At 36.7% G+C, this 23,375-nt stretch overlaps 1 protein-coding gene across 5 annotated transcripts in view; it reads left to right on the forward strand.

Moving 5' to 3' along the window:
- The window catches only part of GOLGA4 (golgin A4), a 148,562-nt gene that overhangs the window by 102,541 nt on the left and 22,646 nt on the right, over nucleotides 1–23,375 (forward strand). For all 5 annotated transcript variants that reach the window (XM_074406004.1, XM_039461949.2, XM_039461950.2 and 2 more), the window contains 8 exons: nucleotides 1,988–2,143; nucleotides 3,866–8,085; nucleotides 8,666–8,787; nucleotides 9,498–9,628; nucleotides 15,788–15,898; nucleotides 17,741–17,761; nucleotides 18,286–18,354; nucleotides 20,770–20,845. In XM_074406004.1, coding sequence (XP_074262105.1) covers nucleotides 1,988–2,143; nucleotides 3,866–8,085; nucleotides 8,666–8,787; nucleotides 9,498–9,628; nucleotides 15,788–15,898; nucleotides 17,741–17,761; nucleotides 18,286–18,354; nucleotides 20,770–20,845 — 4,906 coding nt within the window. The remainder of the gene's footprint in view (nucleotides 1–1,987; nucleotides 2,144–3,865; nucleotides 8,086–8,665; nucleotides 8,788–9,497; nucleotides 9,629–15,787; nucleotides 15,899–17,740; nucleotides 17,762–18,285; nucleotides 18,355–20,769; nucleotides 20,846–23,375) is intronic.

Genomic DNA, 23,375 nt, shown 5'->3' on the forward strand with positions numbered 1-23,375 from the left:
TTTCAGTAGTAATTTTCAGTCCATTTGATGGCTTATAAAGTAGAGTTAAATTTAAAAACTGCCTGAACTAACAAAAACAACCAGAAAATCAGATTGAGATTTCTGTTGAAAGATTTGTTAAAATAGCATAAATTGAAAGTTTGAAACAAATAATATTTTTCTTCACTTATGAAAGCCTTTTATATAAGTTGCCATGAAAAAGTGTTAGTGACAAAAATGTAATTTGTTTTTGTATGAAGTGATTATCCATAACATAATATATGTAACTCAAAAATGCCTTCAGTGTAAAAAGTAAGAAATAGTATTTTAGGCGTTAATCTTTTTTACATCTATTGTTGTTTTCACTCTTCTTTGCATCTGGGGCTCTGAGAATTTCCAGCAACAGTGATTCTTGAAATGAGTTAACAAGTTCTCTAACCTGCTCTGTGGGGACACATGGATTTACAGTATGATTGGGTGTCTGTGGTCTTGAAATTTACACATATATGGGCACATATTTGTTTTCTTTGTTGATCCAGCAAAGAATTAAAGCATTTTACAGGAATACTTAAAGGATAACAGTATAAGATAAATGAAAATTAGGGTCAAGGAAATTAAGGAACAAAGTGTGACATAAATAGTGCTAAAGTGCCTGTCATACCTACTCTTGAGTTTTCATGCTGGGGTAATTGACCTTTGGGGACACTGAGCCAGCCTTCATATACATGAGCATGGGTACCCGTGTCTGCCCTTTTCTTTTCTTTCTTTCTTTCTTTTTTTTTTTTTTTTTTTTTTTTGAGACAGAGTCTCGCTCTATCACCCAGGCTGGAGTGCAGTGGCACGATCTTGGCTCACTGCAACCTCTGCCTTCTAGGTTCAGGTGATTCTCCTGCCTCAGCCTCCCGAGTACCTGGGACTGCAGGTGCTTGCCACCACCCTCAGCAAATTTTTTGTATTTTTAGTAGAGATAGGGTTTCACCATGTTGGCCAGGCTGGTCTTGAACTCCTGACCTCATGATCTGCCTGCCTCAGCCTCCCACATTGCTGGAATTACAGGTGTAGGTCAAAGTACCTGGCCTGCCCTTTTCTTAATTCAGTAGACTATTAAAATTTCCCCCTTTATGGGCATATAGTGATATATTTAAAATATAATTTACGTGGTATATTTAAATGGATATTTTAAAATTAATGTTATGTAAATGAATATTTTCTCATCAGCCTACTCATAATATGGTGCAAAATCTTTCCTTAATTAAAGTAGTGCACTTTACTTGAGTATAGTTAACTGCAAGTATTGCAGTTGGCAATATCTACTCTAAGCAATAGGTATAGGTAAGCACGTTTGTCTTAATTGGAGTTCAATTAAGAAATTAACATTTAATATGTTAATTTACTGTTAAAAGTACTCTCTAGAGCTTCTCTTCTCAAAACACTATAAACACTTTAAATTGAATATTGATATATGGTAAGGACAATCAGAGAAGCTTTTGAGGATTGATGGAGTGGTAAAGCCATTGTAGCTTTGTTTTACAGATAGTGTCTTGATCTTACCCATATATTTACAAGTAATCTTCTGATTTGATTTTCCAAGTGGGGTCCCTTTCTAAATGAGATAGTTCTCACAAACTGTATAAACTTAAAATCGAGTTTCTAGACCTAGAGTAGAAAATACTCAGCTCTGAACCGTAGAGATGAGGTGGTAGCAGCTGTGTGATCTTTCACAGTCAGCAGTGTTTTGTGAAACATTTAAGTAGTGAAAAAATAGCAGACATAGTGGGGTTATTGGAACAAAACTTTCCATATTGGTAGTAATTGTGGCAGTTACCCCACCGGAAAAGCCATATTGTCTTATTTCTGTAGACTAGAGCACAGGAGGAGAAAGATGATGACGTTACCTGTCTAACAGGGCTGGGTGCAGATCAAATGAAACAAATGATTCCTGTGAAGTACTTTGTTAATGCTGGAGAATTATGTGCATTTAAGGTGTTATTAATTATTTTTGGCACAGGAAAAGAGTCAATCAGAATATTTGAAGATCAGCCAAGAAAAAGAACAGCAAGAATCTTTGGCCCTAGAAGAGTTAGAGTTGCAGAAAAAAGCAATCCTCACAGAAAGTGAAAATAAACTTCGGGAGCTTCAGCAAGAAGCAGAGACTTACAGAACTGTAAGTTTTAATAATATTCAGATTCTGGAGTTGTGACATTATTTGCATATGAAAAGTGGTTATCTCTCTAGTCAGTATAAAGTTTGAAAGAAGCTTTTGTTTTACTGGATTCGATTTATGTATACATGCCCTTGATTTTTAGATAGTGTAAGCTCTGCATAGGAGTGGATTTGGCTTTGGGCTCTGTGTTTATTACATGGTGTTCCTGGTTCTGCCTTTAGCTGGCTGTATTTCTGTCGTCAGCCACTCAGTCTGCTGCTTTTCACTCAGACTCTGCAGCGTCTCCATTGCATACTCACCCTTGATGCCTAGGACATGGCCTCATTTTCTGGGCAGCACTTGACCTGGCACCTTCCTGCTTGTCCAGCTTTATCTTATGCCATGTCCTGAACATAATCCAATCTCTGCTTATATCACAGTTTAATTACACCTGTTTGTTGCTTTTGCATTTGGTTTCCCCAATTATTCCGTACTAAACATAGTCCTGTAACGAACATACCTGTATATATGTTTCAGAGTGCATATTTTAAAGGCCCTCTCTGCCCCTTTTCTTAACAGTATTTGAAGCGTATGCCCTGTTTTGAAAACTGACTGATGTTCAGTTTTTAGCTGTTTTGCTCTGATTTAGATAGTAAAAAAAACAGCCGTACTTCTTACTCATAGTTCTTTACCATACTTAATTTTTCCATTACCAGCCCTTACAAAAGGTTGCATGGTAGGTGAAATGGACACTTAGGAAGCCCAGATCTTCTACTTGTTAGCTTTTTAAATTAATTGTACTTTAATTTCCTCACCTGTCACATGAAGAGATTAGATTCAGTAATTCCTTAGGACTCTAGGACCTTTCCAGCTCTGACATTTTGTGGCTTATTTAACTTCTTCAGAGTGAAATTATATTTTCATGAGATAATATTAATCTTTGGTAAAATTCATGCAAGTTCCTTCTTTTTGTTTTAAAAAAACCCCTTTTAAATAATTTTGAAGGTAGAAAAATCACACATTCTTTTTCTTCTAAAATTTATGATAATAATAAAATATTGTTGTAGGCCTTAAAAATTAGGAAAAATAACCCCAGTCTTCATACCAAAAGTTAATGTTATCAATTTTATTATTTATTTATGTTTACTATCCAGTTAAAATTATTCTGAAAATATAGGTAACTGAAAAGCTTACCCAGATAAATAGAAAGAATCTGGAAGTATGAATCGGGTTAAATGTAAAATCTTTTCTTTCTTTTTTTCTGTGACAGAGTCTCACTTTGTTGCCCAGGCTGGAGGGTAGTGGCACAATCTCGGCTCACTGCAGCCTCTGCCTCCCGGGATCAGGGGATTCCCCCACCTCAGCCTCCTGAGTAGCTGAGACTACAGGCACACGCTACCGTGCTTGGCTAATTTTTGTATTTTTTTTTGTAGAGACAGGGCTTTGCCACATTGGCCAGGATGGGTCTCGAACTCCCAGGCTCAAGTGATCTGCCCGCCTCAGCCTCTCAAAGTGTTGGGATTACTGATATGAGCCACCATGCCTGGCCATGATCTTTTTTCTTCTTTATATGATTCCTTTAGTAATAGAGTACAGATTCTTTGTCCTTTCTAGTGTTTGGTATGATATGTAAAGCTATTTATGTAAATTTTGCTCTTCAGGTAGGTGGTAGACACATCATGTCTATCACTGCTGCTGAACAAGTATGTACTTTAATAAAAATGCATCTGTTTTCATTAACAGAGAATTCTTGAATTGGAAAGTTCTTTGGAAAAAAGTTTACAAGAAAACAAAAATCAGTCAAAAGATTTGGCTGTTCATCTGGAAGCTGAACAAAATAAGCACAATAAGGAGATTGCAGTCATGGTTGAAAAACACAAGACAGAATTGGAAAGCCTTAAGCATCAGCAGGATGCCCTTTGGAATGAAGAACTCCAAGTCTTAAAGCAACAATATCAGACTGAAATGGAAAAACTTAGGGAAAAGTGTGAACAAGAAAAAGAAACATTGTTGAAAGACAAAGCGATTCTCTTCCAGGCCCACATAGAAGAAATGAATGAAAAGACTTTAGAAAAGCTTGATATGAAGCAAACAGAATTAGAATCATTATCTTCTGAACTGTCAGAAGTATTAAAAGCCCTTCATAAGCTAGAAGAGGAACATTCTATTCTGAAAGATCAAACAGATAAAATGAAACAGGAATTAGAGGCCAAGATGGATGAACAGAAAAATCATCACCAGCAACAAGTTCAGAGTATTATTAAAGAACATGAGGTGTCTATGCAGAGGGCTGAGAAGGCATTGAAAGATCAAATTAATCAACTTGAGCTTCTCTTGAAGGAAAAGGACGAGCATCTGAAAGAGCATCAGGCTCATGTAGAAAATTTAGAGGCAGATATTAAAAGGACTGAAGGGGAACTCCAGCAGGCATCTGCTAAGCTGGATGGTTTTCAGTCTTACCAAAGTACCACACATGAACAGACAAAAGCATATGAGAAACAGTTGGCCCAATTGCAGCAGAAGTTGTTGGATGTGGAAGCAGAAAGAATTCTTCTTACCAAACAGGTAGCTGAAGTTGAAACACAAAAGAAAGATGTTTGTACTGAGTTAGATGCTCACAAAATCCAGGTGCAGGACTTAATGCAACAACTTGAAAAACAGAATAGTGAAATGGAGCAAAAAGTAAAAGCTTTAACCCAAGTCTATGAATCTAAACTTGAAGATAGTAACAGAGAACAGGAACAGACAAAGCAAATCTTGATAGAAAAGGAAAATATGATTTTACAAATGACAGAAGGACAGAAGAAAGAAATTGAGATACTCACACAGAAATTGTCAGCCAAAGAGGACAGTATCCATATTTTGAATGAGGAATATGAAACCACATTTAAAAACCAAGAAGAAAAGATGGAAAAAATTAAGCAGAAAGCAAAGGAGATGCAAGAAACGTTAAAGAAAAAATTATTGGATCAGGAAGCCAAACTTAAGAAAGAGCTTGAAAATACTGTTCTAGAGCTTAGTCAGAAAGAAAAACAGTTTAATGCCAAAATGCTGGAAATGGCGCAGGCTAACTCAGCTGGAATCAGTGATGCGGTGTCTAGACTGGAAACAAACCAAAAGGAGCAAATAGAAAGTCTTAATGAGGCTCATCGACGCGAGCTCAGTGATGCTGAATCAATCTGGGAAAAGAAACTTAATCAGCAAGCTGAGGAGCTTCAGGAAATACATGAAATCCAATTACAGGAAAAAGAACAAGAGGTAGCAGAACTGAAACAAAAGATCCTCCTCTTTGGGTGTGAAAAAGAAGAGATGAACAAGGAAATAATGTGGCTGAAGGAAGAACGTGTTAAGCAGGATACAACCTTAAATGAATTACAGGAACAGTTGAATTCTCTTGCACAAGATGAAACTAAACTGAAAGCTCACCTTGAAAAGCTGGAGGTTGACTTGAATAATTCTCTGAAGGAAAATACTTTTCTTCAAGAGCAGCTAGTTGAACTGAAGATGCTGGCAGAAGAAGATAAGCGGAAGATTTCTGAGTTGTCTAGCAAGTTGAAAACCACAGATGAAGAATTCCAGAGTTTGAAATTGTCACATGAAAGAAGTAACAAAAGCCTAGAGGACAAGAGCTTGCAATTTAAAAAACTGTCCGAGGAACTAGCGATTCAGCTAGATATTTGCTGTAAGAGAACCGAAGCCTTATTAGAAGCTAAAACAAATGAGCTAATCACCATTAGTGGCAGTAAAACTAATGCCATTCTCTCTAGGATTTCTCATTGTCAGCGGCATACAACTAAAGTTAAGCAGGCACTGTTAATTAAAACTTGCACAGTTTCTGAATTAGAAGCAAAACTTAGACAGTTGACAGAGGAGCGAAATACGCTAAATACGTCTTTTCAGCAAGCTACTCATCAGTTAGAAGAAAAAGAAAATCAAATTAAGAGCATGAAGGCAGATATTGAAAGTCTTGTAACAGAAAAAGAAGCCTTACAGAAGGAAGGGGGCAATCAGCAACAGGCTGCTTCTGAAAAGGAGTCTTGTATAACACAGTTGAAGAAAGAATTATCTGAAAACATCAATGCTGTCACAATGATGAAAGAAGAGCTTAAAGAAAAAACATCTGAGATTAGCAGTCTTAGTAAACAACTAACTGATTTGAACGTTCAACTTCAAAATAGTATCAGCCTGTCCGAAAAAGAAGCAGCCATTTCATCACTAAATAAGCAGTATGATGAAGAAAAACATGAATTACTGGATCAGGTGCAAGATTTATCTTTGAAAGTTGATACTCTGAGTAAAGAGAAAATTTCTGCTCTGGAGCAGGTAGATCACTGTTCCAACAAATTCTCAGAATGGAAGAAGAAAGCACAGTCAAGATTTACACAGTATCAAAACACTATTAAAGAATTGCAGATTCAACTTGAGTTAAAATCAAAGGAAGCTCATGAAAAGGATGAGCAGATAAATTTACTGAAGGAAGACCTTGATCAACAGAACAAAAGATTTGATTGTTTAAAGGGTGAAATGGAAGATAAGAAGAGCAAGATGGAGAAAAAGGAGTGCAATTTAGAAGCAGAGTTAAAGACTCAAACAGCAAGAATTGTGGAATTAGAGGACCGTATTACCCAGAAGACTACTGAAATAGAGTCCTTAAATGAAGTTCTTAAAAATTACAGTCAACAAAAGGATATTGAAAACAAAGAATTGGTTCAGAAACTTGAACATTTCCAAGAGTTAGGAGAAGAAAAGGACAACAGGGTTAAAGAAGCTGAAGAAAAGGTCTTAACACTTGAAAAGCAAGTTGATTCCATGAAAGCTGAAGTTGAAACTAAGAAGAAAGAATTGGAACATGTGAATTTAAGTGTGAAAAGCAAAGAAGAGGAGTTAAAGGCATTGGAAGATAGGCTTGAGTCAGAAAGTGCTGCAAAATTAGCAGAGTTAAAGAAAAAAGCTGAACAAAAAATTGCTGCCATTAAGAAGCAGCTGTTATCTCAAATGGAAGAGAAAGAAGAACAGTATAAAAAAGATACAGAAAGCCATTTGAGTGAGCTAAATGCAAAATTGCAGGAAAGAGAAAGGGAAGTTCACATCTTGGAAGAAAAACTTAAATCAGTGAAAAGTTCACAGTCAGAAACATTAAGTGTACCCAGATCAGCAAAAAACGTGGCGGCATGTACTGAACAGGAAAAAGCAGATTCCCAAGATTGTGTGCAGAAGATATATGAAGAAGAAATCAGTGTTTTACAAAGAAATTTAACTGAGAAAGAAAAGCTACTGCAGAGGCTGGAGCAAGAAAAAGAAGAGACACTTTCTTCTCATTCTGAAATGCAATGCAAATACCAGGAGCTCTTAATAAAGGTCGAACATGGTGAGGCAAAGCAACGTGAAGATCAAGTTATGATAGATCATCTTCAAGAAGAACTTGAAGAAAGAAACAAGAAATATTCCTTGATAGTATCCCAACATGTGGAAGAAGGCGGAGGTAAAAATAACACAGAGGCAAAGCACAACTTGGAAAATGTGGTTGACGATATCCAGAAAATCCTCCAAGAGAAAGAGCTAACCTGTCAGATCTTGGAGCAAAAGATAAAAGAGCTGGATTCCTGCTTAGTAAGACAGAAAGAAGTACATAGAGTTGAAATGGAAGAGTTGACCTCAAAATATGAAAAATTACAAGCTTTACAACAACAGATGGATGGAAAAAATAAACCCACAGAACTTTTGGAGGAAAACACTGAAGAAAAATCCAAATCACATTTGGTCCAATCCAAATTGTGTAATAACAGGGAAGGCCAGCACAATGACCTGGAGTTTAAATTAGCAGGGGCAGAACGGGAGAAACAGAAACTGGGCAAGGAGATTGTTAGATTGCAGAAAGACCTTCGAATGTTGAGAAAGGAGCATCAGCAAGAATTGGAAGCACTAAAGAAAGAATATGAACAAGAAAGGGAAGAGAAAATCAAGTAAGTTTTTTTAATTTCAGCATGAATATTTTTATGGCGTTCTTTCTTAATTAAGTCTCCTTTTTTGGTGTGCCTAATACAGTAATTTTAAATTATTTGGGCAAGTCTCGCCAACCCAAAATATTAAATGTAAATCCAGTACGTTAAGTATAAGGAGAAATAAAAACAATTTAGGGCAGATGACAGTGTTATTCCTTGTCCATTTAGGGGAGAAAAACCTTTTCTTCCGTATAAGATTCTCTTTATTAGGGACATATCGAAGTAATTATTTACTTTTTGTTTCATTTTTAGTATTAGCATTATTATTATATAACATAGATGTATTTTGAAAAAAAAATTTAAAGTGGAAAACACAAATTCTCCGGTCTCCAGGACCACTCCTTAGAGGTGATCATAGTTGATATATCCTTACACACACACACACACACACACACACACTCTCTCTCTCTCTCTCTCTCTCTCTCTCAAAAATGTTTTCATACAGTGAACTGATACTGTGTGCACTATTTTGAAGATCAGGTAGCTCTTTGCAGCATGTTCTTTGTGTGGCAGCAGTTAACTATACATTTTTTTTACTCAGACAAGAGCAGGAAGATCTTGAACTGAAGCACAATTCCACATTAAAACAGCTGATGAGGGAGTTTAATACTCAGCTGGCACAAAAGGAACAAGAGCTGGAAATGACCATAAAAGAAACTATCAGTAAGTAAAAGTTTAATGAGGAACAATTATATCAGCAGAAGCTATAATTTAAGCTTATTATATTTGCACTTGTGGTAAGTGCATTAAGTCATTAAACTGGAGAAGAAATAATTTTTGCCCCAGAATGTTCTCTAATGGGAAGTTGCTCTGCCTGGCAATGACTTACCTTAAGGAGAAGAGGGGGAGCAAGTCAAAGAATCTGAAAAAATTAGCTAATTAATTACTTTATAAAGACACTTTTGGGCCAGGTGCGGTGGCTCATACCTGTAGTCTTAGCACTTTGGGAGGCCGAGGCGGGTGGATCATGAGGTCAGGAGTTTGAGACCAGCCTGGCCAAGATGTTGAAACCCCATCTCTACTAAAAATACAAAAATTAGCTGAGTGCAGTGGCACATGCCTGTAGTCGCAGCTACTCAGGAGGCTGAGACAAAAGAATTGCTTGAACCTGGGAGGCGGATCACGCCATTGCACTCCAGCCTGGGTGACAGAGTGAGAGTCCGTCTCAAAAAAAAAAAGACAAGACACTTTTGCTCAGGGAGACATTTGATCAGTGTTTAGCTGCATGTCTCATTAAACATCTTATAATGCTTATCTAAAATTAAATTTCATCAAAATTAATTGGAATGAGAGTTGTGACTAAAATTTAGATATAAATATTAACTCTTGACTAATGTGTTTTCTTTTGTGTGTCCATTTTTTTTTTTTACTAGATAAGGCCCAGGAGGTGGAGGCTGAACTTTTAGAAAGCCATCAAGAAGAGACAAATCAGTTACTTAAAAAAATTGCTGAGAAAGATGATGATCTAAAACGAACAGCCAAAACATATGAAGAAATTCTTGATGTATGCACCTTATTTTCTGTCTCTCACTTTAGAAATTTAGCTGTAATAGATTTCATAGTACTGCCAAAGATTTCCTTTTCCAGTGTGTTTTTTTGATTGAAAAGGGTTTTTTTGGGGGGCTCAATATTATTCAGATTAATTCTTTTATATTATATGCAGATTTATAGAGTCAAATTGATTTCTGCCAGGATTGTAGTTTCCTGATAGGATTCTATTAACCAGGCAGCACAGTCCCCTTGATAATATTGAAGGAACAGTAGTTACTAAAAGGGAGAATAGATTCTTTCCCATCTGCCTTACAGATTCTGACTGAACTGTGAGAGAACCGGACTAAGAATCAAGACCTTGTGCTTAGGTGAAGTCTAAGTAATGGGTTAGTGAGTTTGTGTTTAAGTGTGGCTGCTTAACATAGCTGAGATCTTTCTGGGAGGGCCAAGTAACTTTATTCCATCTCTACCCAATATGTGGAGGTTGTATTGGTCTCAGGAGAAAAAAAAATGGGAAAAAATGGAATGCATAAGCCAAATCTTTTATATTTAGTGGAAAGTTATTTCAAAGTACTTACTCTACTAATGCTATGTTGCTTAGACTATGCCACTAACTCATTGCCATTAGCAAAATAAGATAAGCCATGAAGATACACCACAAAGATAAATCATAAATGCAGTTAGTACCTTGGACTCTAAGAAAACATTTTCAAATGTAATACAATATAAATTGTTCTTGGTTGGGTTACAGATTCTATAGTTACTCCGAGACTTATTTCACTATATGCCAAGAATCTTTTGGTGATTAAGAATTCATACATCAAGGAATCATGCCTCAGCTGACTATGTCAGCAGAAATCTGAGTCAGGGACAGATTCTAATAATAACTATTTTAAATGTAATTGAAATGGCTAAGATTTCAAGATATAACACCTGCCTGTAAATGCCACCTTTTATAATTCTTGAGCTTTATATATCATGAAAAGATTTAAATTATTTCACATTTTCTTATATTTCCATGGAGTATATATATCTGCTAAATTTAAAAAAATATATTGTTTCTTGAATCCTTGAGAGTGTTGGAATTAGAAGAGATAGTAAAGCTAGTTTAGTTCTATCTTTTTTTTTCCCCTGTTTTTGTTTTTCAGAGATAAAAAACAGTTCGATGTTATTTCCCTAAAACTGCATAGTGATTGGTAGAGCAGTGATTTCTCATTAGCTTTACACATGTCATAAAAAAAGACTTCTTCCTAAGAAAGGAACTTAGAGAAAGCAGTTATTTATCATGGATAATTAAGTCAGGGAGATTCATTTGCAGGGAGTAAATTGTGCCATAGCTCTAAAATTTCCTTTTGTGAACTATTTCTCTGTCTCCGGATGTGTGGGGTAGCAGATGGTAGACTTTTCTAACGTCATGAGAAACCTTTTAGGTAGAAGGGTGAGGGAACAGAGAGACAGGTTACTGTAGACCGTTTGACATGGTTCCTCCTTAGACATCTGCTGTATGTTATGGAAGTTAAGGAAATTGTCCTTCAAGCTTCAGGCTTAGAGTAGCAGACAGGCAGTGGAGGGTGGGCAAGGGAGCGGCGTGGACTCTTCCCAAAATCCTTTCTTGTGCCTTGAACCAGCACTACCATCAGAAATATAATGCAAGCCACAAATGTGAGCCATATTGTAATTTAAAGTTTTCTAGTAGCTGCATTCAAAAAACAAAAAGGAAACAGATGAACTTAATTTTAATAATATATGCTACCAATGCAATATAACCAATATACTATCATTTCAATATGTAGTCAGTATTAAAAATATATGCATACATATAAATTCTTTGAAATCCACTGTGTTTTTACATTTCATCTCAATTTGGAATAGCAACATTTCAAGTTCTCAGTAGCCACTGTTCTAGGGTAGCTAGTAGCTACTGTATTGAATAATGTAGCCTTAGACTTTCAGCTGCCAGGACTAGGGCTGATTTGGTAATTAAAGAGCCAGTCCCCATCTAAACATCCCCGGTATATACTCTATCCTGAAGAACTTTTTTAAAAATGCAAATACTACTAAAAAGGGCAATTAGCAATTCTTAGCAAACACCATATTGCTTTGATTCAAAGACAGCTCTACCATTCTCCCATTTAAAAATGTCTAGGATTGGAGTTTCATATGGGATTTGTATGTATTATGGAGTAGTGTTTTTGTTTTGTTTTGTTTTTGAGACAGAGTCTTGCTGTGTACCCAGGCTGGAGTGCAATGACTTGATCTCGGCTCACCGCAATCTCCATTTCCTGGGTTCAAGCGATTCTCTGGCCTCAGCCTGCTGTGTAGCTGAGACTACAGGTGCACGCCACCACACTCAGCTAATTTTTTGTATTTTTAGTAGAGACAGGATTTCACCATGTTGGTCAGGCTGATCTCAGACTCCTGACCTCGTGATCCACCCACCTTGGCCTCAGAAAGTACAGGGATCATAGATGTGAGCCACAGCACCCGGCCTGTAGTAGTGTTTTTTACCCCTTCTTAAAAGCTATTACCAGATTGGTGATTTGTCTCAGTGATGACATTGCAGAATGCTGCATTTTTGTCACCTATTAAAATAATTCTATGATTTGTTAATAGCAAGTTTGAGCACAGACACGTTTTCTTTTTCCTCCCTTGAATAACAGTCTTACCATTCCTCCATTTGAAGAAGCTGGCAACTTTTGACATCTTTAATTCCCACTTTTTATGTCTCTAAACACCACACACACGTATTCATGTACCTATTCGGTCATTGAATCTGCTTATCTCCACAGCACAATATCTGACATATAATGGGCTCCTAGGATGTGATTTAAAATATCCTGAGAATCATGCTGCCTTTTCCTCTCCTCTTAACTCCTCAGCTGCTACCGTAGTCTGTGCTGCCATTTTTTCATCTGGCCCGATCTGTTGTATTAATATTCTACCTAATCCCCTTACTGCAGTCTTTTTTTCCTAACATAGTCAGCTGTCTGTCAGAGTCATTTTCTATCTGGAAACAAAGGCGCAATTATATTACTTCTCCTCCTAAATGTGTGCAGTGGTTTCCCACTGTCACAGTGAGACCTTGTCCAGTTTGGTCTGTGTTCCAGCCAAACTCAATCAGAGTTTGTTCTTGACCGTATGTTTCCTTTGTACGTGCTTTTCTGCGTGCCTAAAATCACATTCTCAAGCTTCATAAATTAATGCAGGCATTACCGTCTCTCTTTTGGCTATAAAAAAGGGGGAGGCATTAGGCCCAGTGGCTTATACCTGTCATCCCAGTACTTTGGAAGGCTGAGGCAGGAGGATTGCTTGAACTTGGGAGGTCAAGGTTGCACTGAGCCGTGACTGTGCCTCTTCATTCCAGCTTGGGTGACAGTGAGACCCTCTCTCAAAAATAAGTAAATAAATAAAAATAAAAATTGTTAAATTTAATTTTTGTTGAGAAAAAATTTTGAATCAAATGTATTCATATGGCTTAAAGATAAAAGTAATATTAGAATGTATTCTTGGAGATGGCATACATGTGTAATGAAAATCGTACCCATTCCTCCTCTGTCTTGTGCCCTCTCCGTCTTCTCCCTCCACCAGCAACCATTAGTTTCTTATGCAATACTCCAGTGTTTCATTATGTCAACAAGCAGTGATGAAATATATTTTTATTTTTTCCCTTTCCTACTCAAAAGGTAGCTTTTTGAATATACCTTTCTATGTCATTTTTCACTCGTTAGTTTTTTTTTAAACCTCATAAATAAAATTAATTGCATCTGTGTTCCTTGGTACTCATCTATATTTGTTACTTATCATATGTGATTTTTGTCATATATACATATGTGTGTAGGAGTATATTAATGAATCTGTCTTCTCCCTTAGACTATAAACATCTCTCTAGAGAAGAAATTTTGTTCTTCTCTAGTCTTAAGAATTTGGCCCAGCACCTGGCACATACCAGCACTTGCTAAATTTGAAGGAGGTGACACAGTAGGCAGGGAGGAAGAGTTCATTTGGGAGGAGGGTGTGGTGAGTCACAAGTAAGAGTGCTTACCAAATAGCCTAATCCCAATCTCAGAGCAGTCTCACTTGGAGAGTATCTCCTAAAGCTACATTAATACAGAGTTAGTTTCTTTTTATCATTGACTGTATTTTAGTGATTTAGTTTTGGCATAATAAGTAGTTTTCAAAACATAATCTCTGATATATATACATAAAGATTCATCTTAGTTTTTCTTAGTGTTTTTACTTGAAAGCAACAATACACCTTTTTTAGTCTTAAAAGAAGACTAGGAGGCTTTTATTAAGGAAATTATGTAACTATTCTTTAAATTAGAAATGACACATCAAAGTTTCTTTTCTAATGGTTGGAGGGCTTGCTTTAGATTAGTATCCCACAGATGTCAAAGGAAATATCCGCCATAGTTAATTGTCATATTAGGAACTGAGCCTGACTAAATAAGTAGCTATAGAGGTTATCCTTTCAAACAAGGCTGAGCTACACTGACACAGCCATGCAAGAGATGCTAGCAAACCAAGACAGAGCAGTGACATATTTACAACAATTTTTGGTTGACGGTGTTGTAGAAGTGTGCCTCGGTGGGAAGAGATCTAAGATATCTGGGGATATCTAGTAGAGACCTGTGCTTAACTTATGTTGAGGTAAGGCATTTGTTTTTGCAATTAAATCTAAGAAAATTTCATGGCAAGTGGTATTTAAAATTAGATTTTCCAAATACTCTATGATTCGTTGCCTTATTTTGTGCCACAGGACCTAACTATGTTTGCATTTGTTTTTGAGAATGATGCTTTTTGTTTTTGGCAAGTCAATGTCTGTTAAATCAGATACCTGTTTGCGGTTGTTTTTCCTGTGAAGTGTCTTGCTCAGCAAACACTTGCCGTCATTACTCAAATCAGATCAAGATTCCAATTCCAAATATTCTTTTAGCACAAAGATTGTTGCAAGATTTATAAGAATAAAGAGAAGTCTGGGTTGCTCTGTACAATCAATCATGGCAATGACCAAGATAAATGAAGGAATGTAAGGATGGACAACAGCCTTTTACCAGGGCAGTCAAAACAGAAGAGAGGACAGTTTATGTGCCAAATTTTGGTCCAAGTAGGAATATTGGACCACACATATTGCTTTTTCTAATTGAACCTTGTCTGTTTTTGTGAAGTTTGGGGCAAAGGAAGCCATTACATTGGTTACCAGCACATTGGACAGTAACTAATTTTTTTTTTTTCCAAAAAATTTTAGTCGAACATTTTGCCTCAGAAAACCACTGGTGGGGGTAGATATATAGGAGATGTGCAGGTTTGCCGAACTAAGACAAATGACCATCTGTTGATTTACACATCCTAACTAACGAGGGTGAGATAAACCGAAAACCCCATAATTTCTGGTGATCAGTAAATTGCCACCTGGTTGGGTAGTGCTGTGTATAAAATTACCTACTACTTTATTTTACTGAATATTTTATAGAAATCAAGTTTCAATATAGAAAAGGCTGAAGTCTTAAAACACAGGATATATACTGTAGTTCTGTCACAATTCTGTTAAATATCTAATTGTAATTTCAACCTGGGAACCCTAGTTTAAGGGGAAATAAAGAGCTCGATGAGCATTTTGGGATGAGGGGAGAGGGAGTGGCAGTGAAAAAAATGATATCCTAGGAGTAATGAGCATTGTTTGGAGTTTCAAGTGGCGCATGAAGGAAAGTGCTTAGAGCCTAATAATGAATTAAAATAAAAACAGGCAAGTCGTGGTGGCTCACGCCTGTAATCCCAGCACTTTGGGAGGCTGAGGTGGACGGATCACAAGGTCAAGAGATTGAGACCATCCTGGCCAACATGGTGAAACCCTGTCTCTACTAAAAATGCAAAAATTAGCTGGGTGTGGTGGCGCGTGCCTGTGGTCCCAGCTACTTGGGAGGCCGAGGTGGAAGAATCGCTTGAACCCAGGAGGCAGAGGTTGCGGTGAGCCAAGATTGCACCACTGCAGGCCAGCCTGGCGACAGAGCAAGACTCCATCTCAAAAAAAAAAAAAAAAAAGCAGTAGTGTGTCTTAAAAACTTAAATGTTTAATTCCCTACAGAGGTAGTTTTCTCTACACCATGTTGCCTCTCCAGAGTGATTTTTTGATACGTTTGTTTAATAATGCTGCTTTTTTTAAATCCTGAAGGCTCGTGAAGAAGAAATGACTGCCAAAGTAATGGACCTGCAGACTCAACTTGAGGAACTGCAGAAGAAGTATCAGCAAAAGCTAGAGCAGGAGAACCCTGGCAATGAAAATGTGAGAGGAGTTTGAGTTTGCTGCATGTGTTTCTTGGAAACATTGTCAGAATCTGTGATTTGACTAGCCTACTAACATACAAACATATTTGTCTCATTTAATGCTAACAAAAACCCTTTGAGATTTTTACCTCCGTTTTATAGACAGATAAACTAATGTTCAAAGAGATTAAATAAAATGTTCAAGCTCACACAATGAATGTTGTGGTGAGAATTTAAACCAAATCTATGAGACTTCAAAGCCTAGGCATTTTGTTATACCAGTGCTTTTCCATCTTTTCCATGGAAAGGATAGCAGAGGAAAGTGAATCTTATAACCCTGGAGCCTAGCTAAAAATGGTCATCATAAATGTGATAGTTTTAGGTTTTGGGATTTTTGTGCTAAAAATTCATGTTAATTTTATTTTCTAATATATCCTTAATTGTAGTCACACGAAAGTAGTGTTTTTAATTGTATACTATTAAAAAACAATTTCTAGCTTTCTTTTTGGTGAATGGATCAAATGCAAATACAATGCAATGATTTTGGAAAATTGGAGTGAATTCAAGGAGAAGTGGCCTGCAAATCTAAGCTTTTTTTTTTTTTTTTTTTTTTTTTTTAAATATCCCAGTCTTTAAGTAAAATTGACACTATGAAAGGTAGACCATGTTTGCTCTGTGGCTTCTTGTCCTACTGTGCACCTCAGCAGCTTACACCCATAGTTGGAGAGGCCTGGCACTATACTTTTCTACTGCCTAATGTTCTCACTTATCCAGGATGGTCTTTTCATAGCACAGTCATGAGGGTAATGGGACAGTGGGTAGTCACTATGACTTTATCCTGGAGAAGATTCATTACAAAATGTCAGTTACCAGGTACTAATTCTTATTAGACAACGAATTACATGGATGACTTACCCACCGTGCAGAGAAGGGTCCTCTATAAAGAGCTTTGCTGCACTATGCCACTTCGTAGGCATATGTCAGTTGTAAGCACTGAGCAAGCTGAGAGGACCATTTTCTCTGTCTCTTTAATAGCTAAGTTAGTTCTTTTTAAATATATTTCACTGTGTATGTAACATGAGCTTTTCCTTAGTATCAAAGAATTAATATTGCCTATGGTGACATTTTAACCTGTGTCAGAATGCCATAGAGTATTGAAAAATTATGAAATATTAGGAAGGACTTCTGAGTCCTTTCCTTTGTGTCATAAGAAAGGTAAGAAAATACCCCTAATTTGTATTTCTACTCTAGATATTTTTTTTTTCTGTTTTATTCTTCATAAATTTTTTATCCTTCTAGAGCATCTTCTGGTGCTTCTAGATATCTTAAATTGCGTACCAGTGTTGAGTTTCATGAAGAGTAATTTGTGATTGTAGTTCAGAGTGGATTCCCAGAAACAGTGCTTTAGAACTTTCCCTAAAGGGCCTACAGGCTTTAAATAGATGTCAGTATCTTTGATTATTTAAAATTATAAAATAACACACGAACATACGCTTGTTGTAAAACAGTCAGTTAATACAGAAGTATATAGAATAAAACCCTCCTTGGTGGGCATCTCCCTTTTCCAAGTGGTAATCATTCTTAGAAGTTTGGTGGGTGGCCTTTAGCTCTTCTTTGTGTTTACCTGTGTTTGAGAATCATAGGCAAAAATATTGTATATTTAGAGTATAATATTTTGTATGACAAACTAAACCATTTGTTTAGAAGCAAATATTTAAAGTTTCCTTACCTCAAGTCTGACCACTCCCTTAAGCTCTTAACCCTGACTTCTTATTTCCCTATGTTTTTATGTTGCTTTGTTTTACTGTTTCTTACAGATGTTATTGCATAGACTCATTTTTGTCTTTACTCATTTTTTCAGGAAACAATTATGGAGCTACAGGTAAGACTAATTCTTCCTTTTGTTTGTTTGTTTGTTTGTTTGTTTGTTGAGACAGAGTTTTTTGCTCTGTTGCCCAGGCAGTTGCCCAGGCTGGAGTGCAGTGGTGCGATCTCGGTTTACTGCAGCCTCTGGGTTCAAGTGATTCTCATGCCTCAGCTTCCCGAATAGCTGGGACTACAGGCATGTGCCACCACACTGGCCAATTTTTTTTTTTTTTTTTTTTTTGTACTTTTAGTGGTGATGGGATTTTACCATGTTGGCCAGGCTGGTCTCAAACTCCTGAGCTCAGGCAATTTCCCTGCCTTGGCCTCTCAAAGTGCTAGTATTCTAGGCATGAGTCACCACCACCAGTGAAGACTAGTTCTTTGAATTTGTCTGAAGGTCATGCATTTTAGGAGTATTCAGTGTTATAAGTTAAAACATAAAGAGACTTTTAACAAGGAAAAATTTCCAAGCAGTACAGAAATGTGTGGGGCAATAATGAAACCTATGTGCATTTCAGATCTGACTTTTTGTTCTTTCAGACACAGCTAGCACAGAAGACGACTTTAATCAGTGATTGGAAATTGAAAGAGCAAGAGTTCCGAGAACAGGTACAGGCCTAATTGGTACCTTTTATTTTCAACTAAAGTTAATGTTAGTATGTACTTGGATTTCAGCTAATTTTTAAATAGTTGACTTGGAAATTTTTCAATTTATTTCCACATCCAAAAAAACAGAGGTTTTCTTTATAAATTCATGATCATATACATTTAAGCAAGAACATTTGTATCATATTATTTTTAGTGCTTAACATTTTGGATAACAATTTGTATAATTTATAGTAATTTATGTTCTACAAAGAAGTTATTTTTTTCTTTTATCGGAGAGAAAATAGTCATGTATCTTTGGTACTTTTTCCAAGTGGTTAAATTGTCCTAATTTAATTTGCCCAGATATTACTGATGGACAGCGTATGAAAGTAATTTAAATAGGACCATGTGTGTACACCTTCAAGGATGCACAGTACAAACACACCAGGATATGTGGTATATGATCATTCCGAAGGTCTTTTTCCAAACTCTGGGAGGAATAGTGGTACAAATCAGCAGGCTAAGTTTGAAGGCGAAATCTCCAGGGATTTCCGCAGTTCTTTTAAAATTCATACAGACAAAAATCTTGGTAATTGTTAGAACTGAGTGATAGATGGGTATACGGGAACTGATTATGCTATACTTTCTTGGAATATGTTTGAAATTTTGCATAATGTTTCTAAAAATTTCATAAACATAGGTCCTAAGTCCCAATGTTACTTTATTTTTTTGTTTCACCACTAATTTAACTTTTCCATCTATTCTCAAGATTACTGCTTTACAATTCTTCTTTTAACATCAAATCTTGAAAACTGCTCTAGCATAACAATTTTTGGATTAGCTATTTTTATTGTGGGAATATACATATTAAAAGTTACCCTTTTAGGCCGGGCACGGTGGGTCAAGCCACCCAGCACTTTGGGAGGCCGAGGTGGGTGGATCACGAGTTCAAGAGATCGAGACCATCCTGGTCAACATGGTGAAACCCCGCCTCTACTAAAAATACAAAAAATTAGCTGGGCATGGCGGCACGTGCCTGTAATCCCCGCTACTCGGGAGGCGGAGGCAGGAGGATTGCCTGAACCCAGGAGGTGGAGGTTGCGGTGAGCTGAGATCGCGCCATTGCACTCCAGCCTGGGTAACAAGAGCGAAACTCCGTCTCATTAAAAAAAAAAAAAAAAAAAAAAAAGTTACCATTTTAGAGTGCACAGTTCATTGACATTTAGTTCATTTACAGTGTTGTGAAACCATCACTGTTACCCAGTTCCAGAATATTTCATCACCCCAAAAGGAAACTCCATACCCATTAAGCAGTCACTTCCCATTACCTCCTCCCCATAACACCTAGCAACCACTCATCTGCTTGTTGTCTCTATGGATTTGCTGATTCTGGGTATTTCATATAAATGGAATAATACAGTGCATGACCTTTTATGTCAGGCTTTTTTTTTTTTTTTAACTTAGCATGTTTCAAGATTCATCCATCTTATAGAAATATAACAATATTTAATTTCTTTCTATGACTGAATTATATCCCATTGTTTGAATACACTGCGTTTTGTTTATCCATTCATCAGTTGATGGACATTTGGGTTGTTTCCTTCTTTTGCCTATAGTGAACAGTGCTACTAGAAACATTGATGTTCAGGTTTTTGTTTAAATGCGTTTCCAGTTCTTTTCGGTATATACACAGGAGTAATATATATTACTGTAGGATACAGTAATTCCACTTTAACTTTTAACTAATTTTAACTAATTTAACTTGTTGAGGAACTGCCAAACTTTTCTACAGTGGCTATACCGTTTTACATTACCATCAACAAAATATAAGTGTCTCCACATCCTCCCCAACAAGTTTTTTGATTATTGCCATCCTAATCAATATGAAGTGATACCTTGTTGTGCTTTTAATTTGCATTTCTCCAGTGACCAGTCATGGCAAACATCTTTTCATTTCATTTTTCAAATGGCTCGTTGTCTATTTATAAGTTTTCTTTGGAGCAATGTCTACTCGAGTCCTTTGCCCATTTTTTAGTTGGATTGTCTGGTTGAGTTGTAAAAGCTCTTTATATGTACTTGAGACAAGTCCCTTATCGGATATTTCATTTGCAAATACTTTTTCCCATTCTGTAGGTTGTCTTTTTATTTCTTTGATAGTGTCTGTTGATGTACAAAAGTTTCTAATTTAGTGAAGTGCCATTTATGTATTTTTTCTTTTATTACCTGTTCTTTTGGTATCATATCTAAGAAATTATTAGTTTTAGATTTTTTTTTCCAGAAACAATTCTTGCTCTAAACAATTTAATTTTCCTATATTCTGTCTTTAGCATTAAAAAATCTTAAATCTTTCTTTTCCATTGACACTAATCTTTCTTTTTCTTACATACAGTTTCCCTATGAATCTTATTATGTGGTCTGATTATTTGTTATTTTTAGATTCACAATTTAGAAGACCGTTTGAAGAAATATGAAAAGAATGTATATGCAACAACTGTGGGGACACCTTACAAAGGTAAGGATGATCTCTGATCATGTTCTTGATAGTTATCTTTTATTGGTGGATTTGTGCATGATTTTTATTTTTGTCTTTGCTAATTTATATCATTTTCTCATTTTAAAATTTTTAATTTTCTCTTAATTGACAATGCATATATTTATTGTGTGCAACATATTTTTAGTTATATATTCATCATTGAATGGTTAAATTTAAGTGGATTATCTGACATATTACCTTTGTGTGTGTGTGATGAGAACACTTTAAAATCTACTGTTTTGACAATTTTCAAGAATACAATAAATTGGGGGGGAATAATACATGAACTGTAGTGACCTTATTGTACAATAAATCTCTTGAACTTATTCTTCCTTATTGAATTGAAATTTTATATCCTTTGGACAGCATCTCCCCGTCCCTCACAGTCCCTGATAACCACCATTTTACTCTGCTTGACTTATAAGTGAGATTATGTGGTATTTGCCTTTCTGTACCTGGCTTATTTCACTTAGTATAATGTCTTCCAGGTTCATCCATGTTGTTCCAATGATAGAATTTTCTTCTCTTTAGAGACTGAATAGTATTTCATGTGGTTAATTTGTTTGTTCTTTTTACAGTGAATATATTTTATCTTTGTTATTTTTAACAGCTGGTTTTAAGGAAAGAAATATAGTAACCTGGCCAGGCGCAGTGGCTCAGGCCTGTAATCTCAGCACTTTGATCTTAGCTGACTGTAGCTCACTGCAACTTCCACCTCCTGGGTTGAAGGGATTCTTCTCCCTCTGCTTCCCAAGTAGCTGGGACACCCAGCTAATTTTTATATTTTTGGGAGAGATGGGGTTTCACCATGTTGGGCAGACTTGTTTCAAACTCCTGAACTCAGGAGATCTGCCTGCCTCAGCCTCCCAAAGTCCTGGGGTTACAGGTGTGAGCCACCACACTTGGCCTCATAAATGTTTTCCTTTGGCGGTGGTGAACAGTTGGTTAATTTGAATCAGGAGCCAAACATTGCTCATACATTGCATCTGATTGATAAATTACTTAAGTCTATTTTGAACTCTGGGTCCTTCTCCACCTTTGCTTTTACCATTTATTTGTTGAGAAAACCAACTTACTTGTCATACAGAGTGGACCACATTCTTAAATTTCTGGATTCCATCTCCATAGAGTCCTCTGTCCAATGGTAGGTAGAACTAGAGGCTTGATCACATTTAGGATTGATTGATTAGATTTAGATTTGCTTTGACAATAGTACTTCATAAGGGAAGTTGTGTAATTCTTGTTGTCTTACATCAAAAGATACATGACATGATGTTAAGATCTATGATTTCAAGATCTACCACATAGTTCCAGGAGTGATCCCTCACTTTTCATCAGATTTTAGCATCCATTGGTAACTTCCTAGATCTGTTACTTTCAGCAGTGGTTGCATAATCGTGTTAGTGAACTTCTACCATTTCTTGTGCATATATTAATTGGAATTCTTCTATAAATAGGAACTTCTCCATATTATCTGTATGGTTACTTGAGGTACAATTCAAACAAGAAAAGCAGAATAAATTCTATCTGTTTGCCAGTTTCAGTGAGTCTGTAATTTTTCTTTCTTTTTTTCTTTTCAGTCAGATTCTTACCCTGGTTGCCTGTGCTGGAGCACAGTGGCACAGCTTTGGCTCACTGTGACCTCTGCCTCTGGGGTTCAAGCAGTTCTTGTGTCTCAGCATCCCAAGTAGCGGGGATTACAGGCGCACACCACCACACCCGGCTAAGTTTTGTATTTTTAGGAGAGATGGGGTTTCGCCATGTTGGCCAGGCTGTTCTCGAACTCTTGACCTCATGTGATCCACCTGCCTTGGCCTCCCAAAATGCTGGGACTACAGGCATGAACCACTGTTCCTGGCCAGTTAATGTGTATTTTTGAAGATCTGTTTTCTGGTACCTCTAGTGTGTTTCATTTATCAATTGGTCTATGCCTGCTCTAATACTACCATGTCCTTTTTTGTTTGTTTGTTTTTGTTTGTTTTGATAGCCATGAGGTTTCTCTATGTTACCCAGGCTGGTCTTGAACTCCTGGCCTTAAGTGATCCTCCTGCCTTGGCCTCCCAAAGCGCTGAGATTACCGGAGCAAGCCACCATGCCCAACCTTCACTATCTTAATAATTGTCACCTCATAATAAGTCTTGATATCTAGCTGGGGAAACCCTCCCACTTTTTCCTGAAGAATTGCTTAACTATTCTTAGCCCTTCGAATGTCCATATAAATTTTAAAATAATCTTGTTAAGTGGCATGTGTGTGTACATACAACATTCCTGGGAAGATTTTGATTAAGCTTGCATTGAATTTACAGAAAAATTAAAGAGAATTGACATTTATATGGTATTGATTCTCTAACCCATAATCACAATATACCTCAACATTTACATATGTCTTTAATATCAGTCAATAATGTTTATTGGCTGGGCACAGTGATTTATGCCATTAATCCCAGCACTTTGGGAGACTGAGGTGGGAGGATCTCTTGAGCCCAGGAGTTTCAGACCAAGCTGGAGA

This window comes from Saimiri boliviensis, chromosome 9, assembly GCF_048565385.1.
Source record: "Saimiri boliviensis isolate mSaiBol1 chromosome 9, mSaiBol1.pri, whole genome shotgun sequence".
NCBI classification, from domain to species: Eukaryota; Metazoa; Chordata; class Mammalia; order Primates; family Cebidae; genus Saimiri; species Saimiri boliviensis.